At 43.4% G+C, this 18,252-nt stretch overlaps 2 protein-coding genes across 2 annotated transcripts; one reads left to right on the forward strand and one right to left on the reverse strand.

Moving 5' to 3' along the window:
- Positions 1-2,334: 2,334 nt before the first annotated feature.
- T265_14943 (hypothetical protein) lies at positions 2,335-6,082 on the forward strand (the record flags this gene model as incomplete). The annotated part of the gene is made up of 6 exons (XM_009175893.1): positions 2,335-2,452; positions 2,488-2,539; positions 2,578-2,642; positions 2,678-2,746; positions 2,785-2,843; positions 5,733-6,082. The coding sequence occupies 6 exons, from the start codon at positions 2,348-2,350 to the stop codon at positions 5,773-5,775; spliced, it is 393 nt and encodes a 130-aa protein (XP_009174157.1).
- Positions 6,083-7,768: 1,686 nt separating this feature from the next.
- On the reverse strand, positions 7,769-16,157 carry T265_09720 (hypothetical protein; the record flags this gene model as incomplete). Its single annotated transcript, XM_009175883.1, has 5 exons — positions 7,769-8,208; positions 9,570-9,791; positions 10,851-11,019; positions 15,937-16,067; positions 16,106-16,157. 5 exons carry the CDS (start codon positions 16,122-16,124, stop codon positions 8,126-8,128), a joined length of 624 nt encoding a protein of 207 aa, XP_009174147.1.
- Between the last annotated feature and the right edge of the window lie 2,095 nt (positions 16,158-18,252).

Consider the following 18,252-nt stretch of genomic DNA (forward strand, 5'->3'; position numbering starts at 1 on the left):
TATCCACTGTCCGAAGGCTGTGCGTGCCAACCAGAACGTTCTTTGGCCTTTAGTTACCACGATGTCGTTGCTACAGTCGAATAACCTTATTGGGACGAATTGTTTTATCCTGTTAGATTAGGTGGAAATGGGAACATTTCATCTCTGTGTATTTAAATTCACATTGAACACTCGATTGTTTGGACCCAAGAGTGAATGTAATAGTTGAACGGGGGTACTGAGACGAGCTTAGAATTTCTAACTCAGCAAATGTAGGCCTATGGCGAGAGGATAGTGCACTTTCTGACTGTTTCGTAACGTAGATAATGTCGAGTTAAGAAAACGTGGTTTCCTCTAGCCGTGGTATAGTGACAGTAAGCATTCTAACGAAAACAGAATTGACAAGGCCTCATGTTGACCTGTTTATCGGAAAAAAATGTGTGAATATCCTATCAAACACTTTTTCTGGATTAATCATTTCCGGTAAGTTTTTTCCGGGCGCACTCTAGAGATAATCGGGTAACTTGTTGGGTGGGGCTCTTGCAAGCGTTTACACTTCGTGATTTTGATGTACACTTGTTCTACTGTGCAACAATAAGCCTGAATAGAAACACCCGTCGAAACGGTTCATCGTTTGTTTACACAACCGTTGTTACACGAAACGGTTAAGTTCTTTGGCTGTGGTGGCAGGCTGCCGCCCATTGTTGACAGCACTTATCACTCGCAAATTGCCATTCTCAGACACATTTGATTCGAGAGTTACATTGCTTATTCGATGGGAGTAGCACTGAGTTCGACATCTAAGGACGGTTTAACAAAATGTTACCACCATGCACTGATCAGATCTTCACCTTTGTGTTCCCACAATTGCCGGGGTCCATTGGCTTAGGGTTGGAATCCCTGAGTAGGTAAAACTCATCATCGCCAAAACATTTGCGCTAGTTTTCCTTGTCCTTATCATGCACGCTGTGGATGAACCTCTAGCAAAGCAGTATGAGAATTTCAAGATGGGGGATGAGGCAGAATTAATCCGCGTGAACAAGCCAGCTCCCTGACAATTGTTGATCTGGAACGTGGGTACAGATAACACAGCCAACAAAGCGGACACACCTTCTGCCACTGTCTCCTTTTGTTTTGCGACGATTGTACCTAGATTGGTGTCTAAACGTAAGATGATTGCAATACTAAAAATAATCTTCATACACTATATGCGATTGTTCTAAAACGTGATACTTTCCTTAAGGTGACAGTCACGAACGATGATATAATAACTTATTATTGGTTGTTGATCTGTTCGCCAAGCTTGGCAATTGCCTTGCAAACGTTTCGTCACCATACGAGGAGACATCATCAGTGCGCAGTGCACCCAACTCGTATGGTGACGAAACGTTTGCAAGCTAATTGCCAAGCTCGGCGAACAGATCAACAGCCATGTGATCAACAACCAATAAACTCACCCGAGCTACCAATATTTCACATTACCAATAATAACTAATTGTCTTCCATAGATTGTGAGGTTCCGTGTGGAGGTGGTTTCTCCCGCAGACTAGAAACCGGGACTGTTTGTATCGAAAGAATCCAGGAGGTAGATTGTTTTAAGAAAGGAGAATTTGAAGAAAATTACATCTCAGAAATTGCAGTTTCTCAATCAATAGCCTATGCCATATGTTTTCTACTTGCTTAATTCCTTCTCTTGCGCACGTAGAATTCCTAAGGAGAATCCAACGTGCATATCAATTAGTGCGAACAATTTCTAGTGTAGGGGCACCCTATCTCCCGTTTATGTAAATAATCCTATAGATGAGCAGTTTCAGTCTGTAATATCTGGAAGTTGAGTATATCCACAAAGAACATATATTTAGGCTCCCCATTTTTGACCATCAATGCCCCCCCCAACCAGCTTTAGTCAGGCTAATTGATTGGATCGACAATGAAATGGCACGTAAACGTACATTTGATAGCCCGCCAAATGCATGGCTAATAACTAATCTACTGGAAATGGGCGGTCTTTGCTGGTTAGGTGGGTTTTTTTTCGGAGTAAGCGACTGCCACAGCAGACGTTTACGAAACCCCGAACTGAAGATTGCGGAGTGACAGCCAACTGAGGACATTGTGTCAGGACATGAAAGCCTTGATCACACTACTTAGCAAAATCGGTAGATATCGTCCTCTAGTGTTAGGGACCAATCGATAACCCTCAATGATAACCGATAATACTTTGGGTGTTGCAGGAAGCGTGATAAGGTTCTTGATAGTCAGCCATTTCACAAAGAAACGCCCGTATTGGAGAGGACATATTTAGAGTTGATGTTTTCTCACGTGCTATATGTGATATACCACTCTTCATTTTTTTAGTTTGCCTTCCCGGATGCTTCGCACTACCTCTGTGGCTTTGCGGTTGCTTCAGCGGAATTTTTCTTCCCAGGGGCCTAGGGAGTCACGTATTTGTAAACAGTTGACCGAACAGTTCAAGGTAACTCACGATTTTTTTCCACCTGAATTTCCAAGCCCGTTCGCCTGAAAGTGCTCAATGAAAGTCGGAAACACTATCGGGATGCAGGTACTGTGCGTTGTCACACTCCTTATTCTTCCAACAAGGTGTCGAGACACATTTCAAAATCACCATAGTGTCATCCTCTTTTGAAAATTGTTCTGAAGTTCAGGTGGTCCTTTGTTTCTTGGATCTAATTTATTATAGCGCCAACGCCTCATAACCAATGCACTGTCAGAAGAGTTCCAGTCGGGACTAATCGCGTTGTCGATCACTGTACGTTTTTCATATATACATCATTATTGTCTTTCCAGGCTAGATCACCCAGCGAGCCACTGGATGATCACGCATCCCCTCCCTGTCTAAATCATCCGTGAATGTAGATGCTTCAGGTGAACACCATGCCGGTCACGTGAGCTTAACAAGTATGTTCATTCTATCTTCCGCTGTTTTATCAGTCATTTCGCTTTTTCCGCCAGTCCGAAATTCGAAGCTTAATGATAGCATTCCCTCCTAGTGAGAACTTTACTCCTATTTAGTCGGCTGCTGCCTGGACAGTTACATAGGTTAAACGATGAGGCGATAGAGTCAACGATTTAAATGAGTTTTGTTTTATCCTGACTTTGGACACGCTACTGATCTTGTGGCTGCTTTCAGTACGGTTTGGAATACCAGACTTCGTGTGATGCCTCGTAGAAGCATTTGAAGTGTGTTTCCATACAGCAACTTCGTACAACCTGATCGACAACCTATTGTTATTCTCATAGAGCTCACCAAACTCTCCGCAGTTTTATCAGACTGTGCCGAGGGTTATCGATTTTCGCTGGACTGACTACTCTTTGTTTTAAGTGACTGTGTTCGTTAGCAGTCTTGCGACGATGGGATCCTGCCAGAAAGTTCGCTGAAGTTTTGTTGAACCCCAGAGTTTTCACAGTGAACCATGTATAAATACCATAGTTGTCCACATCTAAATGATCAGGCCCTCGACTTAACATATGCACTGCTCATTTTAAGTCCTTCCTAGTAAGGACCACCTCCCAGAGGAAGCTGCTGTTGGCCAGCCTCTTCAGGTGGCCTCTCTAGAGGTGAAAAACTTTAGTTCGCAAGTCTTGATTCAGTGAATGAAAAATCCACCAAGACGGCCTACTATTCAGACCTGATTAGAGTGGGGAAGATTGTACGATTGGGTGTGTCTGGAGCATTGGGACATCGGTTCGATCAGGACTGATTGTCGAAATTGTTTGCGATTTTCCCTGAGTAATGTCAGCTAAATTTTCCCGCATCTGAGTGAAAAGCCATAGTTGTATTTGTTGTTAGCATAATCTAGTCCTGTTCGAAATACTGCATGAAGTTTTTGCTTTGCTATAAACATTATCCAAGACTGTGCTACCCATGTCGAGTTATCGTCCACCAAGAAGATTGTTTTCCACAAGAGATTCGGAGTAGCTAAAACCAAGAAGTAGGATGAGCGTAATATAGCAGGGAGGGACCAAAAACGAAACGTCTGACTGTCCTCGGTAGTTTCGGGATGGAATCCGCGTAAAATTCTCTGTTCTTGGCTGGAGACGTTGAAAATTGTGGCCATTAACCGATGTCAGTGACGCCTTAGTTGTTGTTCTCTGTTCAGATCGTGTAACTGGATGGTTAGGAGTGCGATCGCTTCGCATGTATGTGGTAAGCTAACATCAGACACCTCTTCTGGACTGATTTGCACATTTTTGGGCTTTATCTGAGTAAATTAACATGGTTACGCTACAGGTAAGCTCCAATGTTTCCCTCCGGTGCTGTCGTCAGTGCTAATGATAATGAAATTGGTGTTTTAGGGCCGTGCAATTATCCCTGTGCATTAGGAGCATCTGAGGGCTATAACCGTTTTTTTCAGCACTGCTACTTCAGCTCCGTAAACCCATCACATTATGGAAATACAATGATCCTCACGATTCGTACTAGGTAAGGAGTTTCCATTCAAAGAGGGACCTCGTATACAGTTTTACCAAATGTTTTTTGTCGGGTGTAACGGTTAATTTCCGAAGAATCCCATTATCTGTTATCAACTCAAAAGCATTATTGAATTATTTAAACCTATATGAAATATTATTCTTCCGCAGTTATGACCATGAGGCACTACTACAAGCCGCACCGCAATTTTTGTGGGAAGTGTCACTACCATTTCATGATTTGGCTCGAGCAGATTGATACTTGTTAGACAGTGTCTCGAGCAATTCGACTGAACAACAATCTAGGATAGGAATATCTCATCGTGATTGGATTATCTAGAGGCCTATACTACCAGAGGAGCTGTTACCTAGACATTTAGTTCAATTAGTTCATTTACTGTCCTTAATCTTGGTGAAAACCATCAGAACAACCACTGTTGAATTCATACGTTAAGCCACGTCTCATTCATCGATGCCGTGCACGTGAACCAAGAGGACACTTTTATACGATACGCTCAGTTGTCAAGCTCATTAGTCAGTGCCGGAGGTAACTATTGGGACCAGGCTTCGCGTCTAAACACCCTGCCAGCCATGATTGAACAGAAGTCAATCATCATGCCCAGGATTGTTCCAGTTTACTGATTATTGAAAAAGATTATCTCTGGTGCAAACCAGCAAGGTTAAATTTGACGAATTTTCTTGCCCATCTTCTAGGGTTGTTCATTCAACAAACGCTACGAGCAACCGAATGATCAAGTGTGCAATGTCGCTGGCTCGAGACTCTAGTCTCGCGAGGTGCGCACCGCTGATTCTTAATGAGGATGAAACAGCTGTACAGTGCGTCTTGGTTTTCCAGCATAGATTGACTTCCCTTACAGAAGGAAATCTCCTTCAAGAGTGGTTGCAAGATGATTTTCTACTGTTTTAATTCCGATACGTCAACTTGGTATCAACGATCGCGATAGGCGGCCTATGACGGATCAGTGCAGTAGCCCCTTATGCACGCCATAAGCAATCATAGCAATGAAAATTCTGTTGTTCACTTCGTCTTGTCTCCCAGAAGAAATATGGATAGACCTTCTACAATGCCCCACCATGATAATACACAAAAGGGCAAGTCTGCTGTCGTCCTAGGCGTAAGGATCTTGCGCTTCGCTTCGCTGTTATGCTGTTTATCGACAACGTTTGTCGAATAATGAAGGCAACCCCATTCCACCCATCATTTTTCACCTACCTGATTAACTCGCCTCACCACGCCCCATTGATGATGTCACACATGTAGTAGTTGCCTTAAACCATATCTTCCCTGACCTATTAATTTCCAGCTCCACCCAATGGAAACAACAGTATCCAGCTGTCGCATCCTGAACCGAAAAGTTTTGCATTTTGTCCTGTGATTGCTTATCATGTGATGTCGTTGTATTTGTTCTTGATGTCAGTATCTCCCAACTTCCCCTTAGAAGTTCGTTCATCTGCTTTTTGATGCGCCTCGGCTCACGGTATCGCTTGCTCATTCGTTCACCTTGCTGTAAACTTATAACCCACTTTTTTCACAGATGCTTCACCGCATGCAAAGAATAAATGGGCATTTGTTTTGCGTCTGGTTAAGGCCTTGCCTCTTGTTGTCCATTTTCATCACTAAGTGCTTTTCACCACGTGACCGTCCCAATCCTATCCCTTCCCGAGGGTACCTGCAGCAGCGCTTAGAAATTCATCTCCATGATTGCGTCTATTATGTAAAATTGTATGGAAAAGTGTGTGGACAAAATCAAGTCTCAGCGATTAGGAGCACATGTCTGCTTTCATTAGGTTATTTTACTACTACAGAGACACGAAAATAACCTTTGTGGATGCCCTTCACAGTCTCACCAGCATGCGCAAAACTGGCCTGCTGATACCTGGGAGGTTGGTTAAGACAGTAACATATATGGGTAGCGATATCTTCATAATGAATGATAACGGATGCAACTAACCAGAACGGCCGACCTTAATGTACACTTACCATTTGCCTGTGGCCAAATCCTTTCAGGAGGAGAGGATTTTCGATGATTCAACACAAACATGAATCATCGGCTATTATTCGGTTGCTTGTGCACTTACACTTGGAACTAACATACCTTTGGTGCATAGTGTATAGAGCATAAAACTGAACTGAATATTCAAGTACCTTCACAAATGCTCTACAGTCGTCCCTTATATGATTACTGTTCGCACTCCGTTCCACGGCATACAGTTGCCAAAAGTCATCAATACCTTGTGTGTTGGAAAATACCTTCCCTAAGCCGGAACTTGCCGTACAATTTGAAAGCCAACAATACATCTTCCAAGTTAGTTGCTTAGAGAGATGAGTTATTTCCCACTCTAATTATACTTAAACTGCCTTTCTCACCCATCGCCGAGCTGGAGATTTGTCAGTAATTTCTGTTTGTCCAGAAAGTAAATTAACTCCGTTAAATCTGTATTTTGTTTTTCGGCAACGGGCAATGCTGCCAGAATCAAGTCAAACTGTGGTGAAATAGAATGGGCTTCAGGTCTGTCAACGCACACCATTTGACACAATCAAGGTCATCGTGGGATGGCAACGCATTTTTGCATTTCGGGTAGCGCGCACGCTGTTCGAAGCACTTGGGGCTGAATTTTCAAGTTTCCATTTCAAACCGCCCACTATTGCGATGCTACCGACTGTACAAATCTGTCTACACAAGTACTTCCTCAAAACCGCTAACAATGAGCCCGACACGTTTGATCCCTTTTCATCGACAGCACATCAGTATTGAACCCCAAAACTTCAATGCCGCACAATCCTAATTTATTTTACCTTGTCGTAAAAAGCAGTGGGAGAAGGCAGTTAAGGGACCTAGTATCTTCGAGACACGGAATCAGGTAATCTGGGGAGAAATTGATAAGAACGTCATTGACATCAACTAGAATCCACATTTTGCAGCGTATCCAGCCAAACAGGATGAATAACGCGAACTTCGTGCCGGAAGGGTGTTCGCACCCACACTATCCAGACTTTTTGTAGTAACTTTCATACCCGTTTGTTAGGTCAGAGGTTGACCACACGGATCGCTAATTTGAAAGCGCTAATAATCTTCCAGCTGACCGCGTCAAAATATAGATAGATGAGGTGAACTCGCTGATTGCTCATCTGCTTATCGAGCTTGTCAATTAGCCTGTAAATGTTTAAGTACCGATAGAGGAGACATCACCAACCCATCCGACCGCACATTGATGTGTTCTTGGTTGATGACGGAAACATTGCAAGCTCATTTTCAAGTTCAGCGAATGAATCAACGACGAGTAATTGTTTAGCTGCAGCACTCTTTCGGTACATATCTGGGGCATAGCTCGAAGAAATTGCGAGAACTGGGACACTGTCATACTACCCTTACCTTGATAAGCTCTATGCTTTAGTTCTCCATGAATGTCCGAAACGGTACCATTCTTCCAATTTGGTAAAGACTTGAGCGTCAGAAACCATTTGATTTTGCTGTATTGTACAGCTGTGCACGGGCACAGATCTACTTAAGTACTACAACGGCTTGTCTGGCTATCTAATGATAATGCAAAAGCTCAGTTGACGAAATACTGAATGGAGTCTCAGGCCCTCAGAACTGTTGTGGTCATTTCTAAATTGATCAACCGATGACCCGGTTCAAATTTCCCCAGTTTCGGAGCCCGGATGGATCTTGAGCCTGCAAACAGGTTTTCCAAGTTAACAAAACATGCGCATCCTCGCTATCGTCATACATCCGTTAGCGACCGGTGGCTGGTGACTCTTCAGTTGCATCGCTTCATCTGAAAAAAAGCAAAAGGATTGATAATAGTGCTGGCATCTCAATCAAAACCACCAAATCTTTTCTAAGTTCTTTGGTTCCATTTTGAATAATTTTTTGTAAATATTTGGGACCCGTGGTGTATAAAGTATCATATTTTCGGACAACCCTGCTCAACGTTTCAGGAACCAGCTGTCTCATTACTGCTGCAGATTCACACCAAAAATCTGTGATATGAAGTATGTGACTAAACTGGTCAGCTCTGGTTTCCAGCTAAATCCGCTGTCTATGACGATGATAGCAGCGAAATTAGAGATGGTTATATTTGTCACAGTGCGAAATTCCACAGTTTGTAAATTTTCCCTTTTTCAAAGGCCAGGATAGGCTTCGCTTGGACCGTTTCGCTTAATGACTGGTCATAATCCCGTTGCATGTCTGCGCGTTTCTAAGCTCTAGCTAGATTTGATCAAGTTTATTAGAACAATGATCACTACAGTTACAGAATTAGCAGACCATTCGGTATCCCCTCTACGTGCACACACACACAATGGCCGACTGTGTGTTTTGCCGATGGATAATTCCGTAAGCTAATTCAGATGCTAGGTGTGTTCGTGAACTTGGAATTTTAAAAACAACAGAAGAGCAAAACGTCCAGTTCAGTTTATCAGCTATAGACCATGCTCCAGTGGTACATTGATTCCAGCTGCTACTGTTTCGACTTTAGCTCCAGACCGCCTCGTGATACGATTTCTCGCGGTACAAGGACTCGCTGTTCTTCGTTGGCCTTCGTGGTATAGTTGAACCTTGGAAAGCTAAGTTGCTGCCCGCATAATTGTTGCAGCACCGTAGCCCGACAACCTCGACGAGGTTACAGTTTTAGGTAGAATAGAGACTCCCCGTACTGTTTTATGAACATACCAATTAATCGAGAAGCAAATAAAGTTGTTTACTTTTGGCTGAAATTCCCTATCACGCTAGAGTCAGTTGCGGGTAATTGTCACCATCCAAGGCTCTCCCACAGGACGCCTGATGCGGTGCAGTACATATGCTTAGGCAAGTTGTCTCCACTTTCGTGGTTATGGTCTCATCAGTTGATGATTGGTTAAAGGAGTGTACTCGGCTGAACTCTTTCTTTCATTACTGTAGTCTTCTTCCTAACGATTGCGAACTTTCTGTGACACTACAGAAACGAGTCTATTAAATAACTATCTGAAATTGACTGCTTTTGTGAAGAACATGTAGATATGTGTGTTAACCGCGAGACTGTTTTTGAATCACAGATGCAAATGTTCTGGTGAAAGTAATTGATGCTAATCGCTTGTTCGGCATTGCCGCTCAGAACCCAGACTGTTGAGATACACGTTAATGTGAGCTATGACTTACCGCTTCTGTGCCACTCTGATGCGACCAGTTCTGTCGGCCACTGACTTAAAAATACATGGTCTACGTCATGCATTCCTCGCCATATTTTCACGGTCCCAGTACTGACCACTCCCGGTGTTCCTCCGGCTTTGCGTATCGCTTCTTCCCACTTGGGCAAAAATTCATTTTCGAATTGGTTGGGGTCAGGAACTTTGAACATGTCCAATTCGAAACACGCATAGGCTAAAAACAACGTAAACTATATGGACATTCAGAATGACATTTTTCTTCATCTGTTATTTGACAGCTTTATCAACGTTTCCTGACCATCGGATTGCAGCATTTATATCTCATGTATCCTGTTTCTTTTCTTGGACTATCTACCAAGTGCGAACCAATTTATGAGAGTAAGGTTCATTTACACTGTAGCCCTTGGGTTCTTGCTTTTTCCGTTCATGATCTTTGTCGCGATTTCTCATTTGTTCGTTTTTTATCTGTATAGACAGCAACAAAGCTGAGAATATTGGTGCTTCACTGCCATGCAACCATGTCGAATTATTTTAATAAATTCTTATAGTGAAAAGAAAAATGGGCCAGGGAGGGTGACCTTAGCCTGGCCTACGGCAAATATTCGTGTGTGACTAGTGTGTTTTTCTACGAATAAAATCTTTCCTCTCTAATACTGTTCGGTCTCTTCTACTTTACTTTTAGGTCATACTTTGTTTTTGTACAATTCCTGGTGTCTGTAGGAGACCTTTTCTTGGCTTTTTTCTCCATTAAAATCAATCTACGCGACGTTACACGATTAGTTTATCAGGCAGTTTTTGAACGTTCCAGAAGAAGTATTATACCTACATACGACTGTAGTAGTTTACACTAAACCATCTGAGAACAGTGGTACATAGTACCGGGTATTCCAAACATTAAGACACTACATATCCGTTTTGAAATACCACCGCCTGAACCCTTCAGCGCAAACTCTACTTGGGTCACCTCTGTTAAGGATATGCGTTGAGCACTTCAATGCCACCCACACAAGTGGAACGATAAACCTGTTGTTTTGTTCCGATCGTTGATTCTGAGCTGAAGTGAGGTTTCAGTGTTGTACGGACGGAGAACCAGCAGTTTATCTTAAGGATAAGGATGATTGTACCAGCCGGAGGGAAATACACTCGTTCGTGACTGTAACTCCACAGGTGCTAAAAAATCAACTAGTTGTACGGAATACTGATGCAGAGTATTATTTAATTTGTTATAAAATGGTGACTTTGTCAACCTGTGTCACTAGCCTTTACTACTTACTCTCCAGTTCTTGGTGCAAGGGGAGCACCCACAGATCATGATCATCCAGCCAATCACTTTTTCGGAATTGCGGATCACTCTGTCGCCACCGCAGTGCTGTTTCTTCCGAATCGAACTGAAGCAACCCCATCGTCATATTTGGGCGCCATATTCCTTCAACGCACAACATCTGAATCAATGGATGAACAAAATCGATTTTGCACTTTGTTGTCTCCTCTCAGAAAGGATACTTGTTAGATTGGGTGGACACTATTGAGCAACAACTAGTAAAACCGATTTGATGTAGCCTGTTTACAGACGGACTAATCTTGTATCAATGGTCCAATTTGTGAATGTACATTCAAATTTGACGTCCCTGTCTGCTCTACGGATGCCAGTTGTCTGCAAATCAACGGTCGAGAAGCCCCTAGGCGCGCTACTATTTTGCATTCTTCAACTATTTATGTAGTTACTTGTTTGTTGGACCGGTGATGTGTCTTCCATCACTTCTGAAAGCGCGCCGTTTGCAAACTTGATTCATCAGACCTACGTTGGTAGATTTGGTAGTCATTTTCAACAAGATAATAATCACCAAATTCTAATGCTTTTTCCGAAAACCACATTCATTCACTCTGGATAGCATTTACACAGAGTAGGTTGCCTTCCAGTCGTTTAACATTTATCGTGTGATTGTTAGTTTTGATCACACTTGATTTAAAATCACTCGGCTTTTCCACACAGTAGACCATAATAGTATGCAATAAACTCTTTGGGATAAATGGTTTCAATGGACCCAATATTTGCCGGTGCAAAAACAAATACCGTCTAGGGAGAATTTGTCTCTTTTAAGTTAACAATTTTAATACCAACTGGGAAGAAGGCTAACACGTTCTATTAACAAGTGTCAAACAAAAGTGAAGGAAATCAGAAGAGTGAACTGGATCTGCGATAATGAACCGCACATATTCATCTACAAAAACGAAACTACTGCAACAAAGCCGCCAAGAATGTTTTCTGACGATTGTGGATGCAAAGAACGTTGTGCGAAAGACGCTTACTTAGTTTGCAGTTCGCTTTATTTCATGATTACTCAAGCTTTGTATCGCTGCTGGTCATTCGCATTAGTTGATTTGGATCTTAGCTTTGTACTTGAGTGCTTTTTTGTAAGATCACGTAGGAAAAAGAGGAAGATTGTTTCACCGACGTTACATCGATTTGTTGGGTATGAGAGGTTGTTAAGACCTTGGGACAATACAGAAGTGTCCGATTTCCAAAATCTCTCTTAGCTCCTGTAACGCGTTTATGCATTGTTCATGTGCACGCGGATCAGACAAGATAACTAATGTTCCCAAGACCCTCGAACTAGCTCAGTGGTAAATGTGTGAACTTAGTGACCGAAGTCCAGTGGTTCGAAACCAATCTTAGCATCTAGACCTCTGCAGCCTAGAATTGGGCAACCTGGCACTATCGAAGCCCTCACGTCTCCTTCGAGTGGCATGGCACAAAAGGATGTTACAGCAGAATGGTGTTTTTAGAATAAAGAAGTTTGAGTTAATGAAACTGAAGGATCTAATCGTCGTTTCATTCCCTTGTGATATGTACTATTGTCTAGGTTGAGTGGGTCAAGGTGTGTTGTGAGTGCGTTAAAGAGTTCCCTTACTGGCAAGTTATAGACAATTGCTGTAAATAAAATACTGACAACAAAAACAATAATGGTAAAGTAATGATAGGTTTTTGACTGACTGTTAAAATTCGTCTCAACTGTGCGTCATACGGGTGCGACTTTGGGCCGTTATGATGCTGCCGCAGTTTGTACCGTCGTTGGTTTTGTGAATCAACCAAACTTAGTTGCTATTCGGTACTCATTGTCATTCATTCATCGACAACCTGGCATAAGTGTTAAACACTGGTGCTTCGCTGCTATACAACCATGATCTATTTCAAGGCCCCGTTGTGAAAGAAAACAATAAAAGTGGACAGGGAATGAACTTAATGTTAGATTACTACAATCGTTCCAAGTTTTTTACACCTTCAGACATTCAATCAGCCAATCTGGATAGAAACTGACAACAACGACGCTGCTGACATCGACTAGCACTCATATCTTGCAGCGGCTCCAACCAGGCGCAATTGGATCACGCGTTCCTCATAATGAAAGGTGAGTAGCACCCAAAAGTCTCGTAATCTCTTTCCTGCCCGTCTAATAGGTCGACGGTTGGCCTTCTCATTGCTCCCGGAGCTGTGAATTGGGCACATAAAACAGCACCCTCTTCGACAAAAGATAGTGTAGTATAGGGAGTATATGGCCTAACGAACGCAACTTCTGGTACGGTACTGGACACTTTTTCGATAGAATTCCTTGTTGCACAACCGAAAAATCGCTTTCTAACTGCCTCATCACAGGTTCGCCGACACCATTCAGCACGAGCTATGGTTCCGCTGGTCGAACAGTTTAAGTTCCATAGCCATACAAAAAACAACCCGTGGTATACCTTGAGATTCAGGGATACGCAGCTTTAACACCATAGCTATCCCAAATCAGCAAACGTGCACCGACCTTACCTGTCACACTACAATCAGTCATTTTAAGTATTATGGACTGCGTGACCATCAGTCACCAGTAGAGAGCCATAAGTTAAGACTGCCGTTCTTTCTGGGGCACACCACTTGATTCCGATTACGCCATGGTGGGTGCACGCCTGACAGTTAGTATCCCTCCCGCCCCCGCAAGTCAGCAAGAAACATGCTAATCCACTGTCTACCACTACCATGGCTCAACAGTATCGATTTGAGTTAGCCTAACAACCCTCCACAGTAAACTCACTGTGGTGGCAGTGAGCATGTGGATGGGGCGTAGCAAAATGTGAAAGGAGCTACGTTAGCAGCGTTCACTGCTGTCTGTCCGACTTCTCCGATCCGACCACAAGACTGCTGGATGTCTTTGAGTTCGCTATCCATTACTGATGCCAGGAAATCCATACAAGCAGACAACGAGTACGACGGCGCACGCAAATCCCTCAAACACCAAATAGTGAGGAGCCTAAGGAAAGACCGAGAGCTCTGTAGACATCGAAAGCTCGTGGGATGGAGAAGGATTTTGCCATGAGAGACAGCAGTACGTTATATCAATTGATACGATCGACTGACCCTTGGAAAGCAACGGTCAACGAAGCGATAAGTGGCCCAATATTTCACTCGTAAAAAACGTTGGCTGGAAAGATGGAACATATCGACGAACAGTTCGGCTGGTTTTCTGCAACGCAGCCTGTAGAGATAGTGCATACGGGCGAATGGAGTAGAAACTTTGATCGTTCGACGGAAGAAATATAGTCAGTGACACGTGACAAGACACCAGGACCGAACCGTCTGTATCCAGTGCTCTTCAAGAAGGTCTAGAATCCCTGATGACCCACCTGACAAAACGCATTGGTGTCTGCAGGATGTAGCATCCCGACAGTTATTCCTATCTTCAAGAAGGGCACCTGGATGCTGCGTGAAAGCCATCGTGGCGTCAGTCTCGCACTGAGCAACAGTTTTCCAGATGCAACGTACACCTGGTGTTCTTTCACTGATGAACATCATGAAGCCAGATTGACCATGCAGCTATTAACTGCCAGTAGAGAGGCCTTAGTACTGATCACTCGTTTTCTGGAATAATAACATGGATTACGTTCATTCTTGTGTACACTACAAAGGTTCGATGAAATTCACCTGGAGCTTCAAGAACCAAACTTCTAGCCTGGTCATCAAAAACTGACCTACATGCCACGACTGACATACGTCACGAAACTGGCCTAGTTAGAGGTATAGGAGCTGCACCTATAGAAGAGGACAATCTCAACTGGGATAAGATGGGCTCCGCCAGTCATAAGCAGTAAAACCAGCATGTAGTTTTTCTGAGCGCCACCAGAATAAGCACCAGGTTTCAGTGCAGTTGCTGTTGATCTTCTATGCGGGGAATTACCCATACTTTCCCTGTGTATAATTCATCTAGGTCTGTTAGACGTCAGGTCAACCACAGCCTGTCTGCGCATAGACAGACTTGTTCAAATCAAGAAGCCCAGTAGGTCGATTAAGCTAGATTGTTTCGGCGAATATTTACATCAGACATTCGTTTGAACATCTGCTACTCTATCTGTTTTTTATTCGATCAATTCCATTCGGACATCGATTTGCCAATCACATTATTTTGATATGGACTCACTGGGCAAATGCATGTATAAATGATAAAAGGTTTGAAGAAAGAGAACATTACAGCGCTACTGGAAAAACATTATAGTACACAAGAAACTGGGTGGCCTTCGACCAGTCTCAGTTAATGACGTTCATCCCAAAGCCAGAACCTGGTTCCCTGGTTGAGCTGTTTTTCAGGAATAAGAGACTGGATACACGAGCTAATTTTTGCTTGGATGCATGCTATTCTTTAGCGCAAAATTTCAAAGTCCTAAGAGTGCATGTGTCTAGTCAGCCACTGTTTGGTTCACGACTTTCGGAGGGATGAAATGCGGATTTATTGGCTAGTACTTGACAGTTTTGGACCGAATAATGCCTGTGTAGACGAAGTGATAGGTATGTTTGGCAGAATCTGAAAAGATTTTGAACAGTGCTTCCACTGATTTACTGGCCAAGAAACTAAATTTTTGTGTCGGCATCACCAGTGCTTTGTCGCAGATTTTCCAGTTCGTGTATAACTGCTGTTACGGTGAAGGTGGCTTCACTGAGAACGCGAACAGTGAGAGAAATTGTGCGCAATATACACTGGCTGTATAAAGTAAACATCGCATCCAGCGTGGTGCGACTTATTCTGTTAGGTGTCTCTATAGCGCTTATCAGCCACCTGAGCTTTGTCGAACGGTTGGAAATGCCATAAAGGAGCTCGAGAAATGGGTGAGGTGATCCGAGCCTTTAAGAAGGTGGCACAATGCATCCTGATATAAAAACGAAACCCCGTTTTATTGTGAATGAGGATCTGCGAATATAGTCTTAAAAAATCTCAAGGTCCGTTCTAGACAAGGATACCATTCCGAATAATGGGCTAGCGAAACTCGTATATCTATACAGAACATAATTCAAATTTTACAAAACTAACGTGAAGTTATTTACTTACATCTTCTGCGTACCCCACTGGTTTACCATTACCGTAAGTTCTCATCACATTTTTCTGTGAAACAAGTCGGTTGTTGAAAGACTTCGTCAGCTGGTTATCAAAAATATAAAGTAGTAAAATTTTATGTTTGTCTGAAACGCATTAGTGGTTCATGCTCTCTGATAGTTACCCAAACATTCACAGGGCATGACTATGAAATTTCCAATCTGAATAGTTGCCAATCTGGATGTTGCCTGGTTTCGATGGTTTTGTGCATCCAAACATAGGTGAGTTCGGCTTGTAGCAGACTACTTCGAACTGAGATGGGATGGTATGGCCGACCGGGAAGCCGAAAAATCTGTGCGGTTTATTATTTACCGAGTACGACCGAATGGTTTTAACGCTCCCGCAATGCACTCAGCTTGTGGCGCAAGTTTCGTACCACTTCATTTTGGGGCGCTCATTATTCGCGCAACGGAATGGAATTTTCGAAAGATATGATGTCTCCTTGATGAAGCAAATCATAACCGACTGGCCGGGGAAGATGCAAATAGTCACTGACATTTGCAGTGGTCTCCATATTGGAAGCCATTGTTGACCGTATTGAGTCTGGCCACGCAAGGCTGTGTAAATAGGAGGCGCCGGCAAAGCACGCCTTGACAGCATGCCGAGTGAGATGGATGATACTTTCAGAGTCCAATCGTTGTGGCATTGAGATATAAATACAATAACTGATGAGACATCCGTCTGGTACGCCATTAGGGTCACAGTCGTGCAAGTTACCTTATCCACAGTTCAGCTTGAGTTAATGAGATGCGCTGCACGTTGCCTTCCGCCGGAAGGTTTCCCGCTGATAGAGCACCAGAGTTCATTTTGTTCAACAGCTGTCAAAATATCAAAATGGATCGAAAGCTCTTTGATTGCACCTTCCAATACCTTCAAAGCGACTGAACGTCAGGAGCAAACACGACGCATAAAGCTTTGCGAAAATTTCAATTGTGCATCAGTCTGTACATTCTGGCAGCTGGTGCCTGGAAACTCTATTTTGTCGTTGGTGGTTCGCTACGCTTTGTTTGTGTGTCCTTATAATCCCCATTATATGCCAGGACGACCATTCCATTTGCCTAAATGACGCACGCAACAACATTTAGCTAAGGGGTATCGACACCCAATCAAATAACCGAAGTGCAGCCATCCATCTCTGGAGGAGAAAACTCGAAGGTTCTAATTGTACGATACAACATGTTAAACTTTATTGGTCGCTTTGGTTAGTATGTATGTTCTACAGGGATGCGTACGGCCTTCTTGGTGAGTAGTGACGTTAGTGATGTCTCAGAATGGGAGGAAGAGATAAAAGAGCTTAGGAGAATGTCACTATGAGACAAATGGCTGACGCTGGGAGAAATACTTACCTTATAAATTGAGCACTTCAGCGGTGGTCATGTCGTGGAAACTTGTTTACACAACGCTATCTTCCCCGGCCGATTCGCGTTGCATGATTTCTCGTAGCTTGATGCTTACCAACGATATGTCTCAAAAATACAAGGCTCAGGATATACGCATGAAATCTCAGGATAAGGCGGACAGACTGGAGTTGCTGGGCCCCGCATGAAATCATCGTCAACCTTTCCTTCTAGTTGTTGCTCTGCATCGTTGTTCTTAGCAGCAATATTTTGATACTAGTGGTTATGTTGAATCCTAACAGGTGGGTGACAATGTCAGCCATGTTTACGATGTTACAGTCAGAATAAAAGCATGACTGGTGTGACTTGTGTTTGCTGATGTTTAGCAGAAATTCATCCGGGGGCTCACTCTCAGGATAAGCATGGAGAGCACCATCGCACAGTGGGCGACGTTCACCATACTATCAGTCGACATGAAATGTTACTCGCTCCGTTGCACACCAGAAATCGGTGGTGCTGGTCGACCGGCCTTAAAGCATACAAAAGCTTAAATCTGTGTACCTGGACCTTACCTGGGTCGAAGTGCAGCGACTACACCGACACCGACTACAGATCGTCAGTTGCAGACGTCGAGGCTTGAGGCACCAGCATCACGGATTCACGGATTGATACACAGGATCGAGGCTTTTGCCCAAGTTTCCCGGGTCGGTTTTGTTCTTGTCGGTCAGTGGCTGTCGTTCACCTGAAAGGCACAAGTGAAAAAAGGGTGTAGCACTGCTCTTTATGTTCTCAGCGCGGGGCAGAATGCTCGCTAGCGCGAGGATTCGCATAAATAAATGTCTAATAGTGCTTTAAATTGGGTTCGAGAAGGAGCATGCCGAAACAATACCCGAGCTACTACCGGAAATGAAAAAAAATTGTCTAATGAATGTGC

Source organism: Opisthorchis viverrini (assembly GCF_000715545.1).
Source record: "Opisthorchis viverrini unplaced genomic scaffold opera_v5_308, whole genome shotgun sequence".
In the NCBI taxonomy this organism is placed as follows: Eukaryota; Metazoa; Platyhelminthes; class Trematoda; order Opisthorchiida; family Opisthorchiidae; genus Opisthorchis; species Opisthorchis viverrini.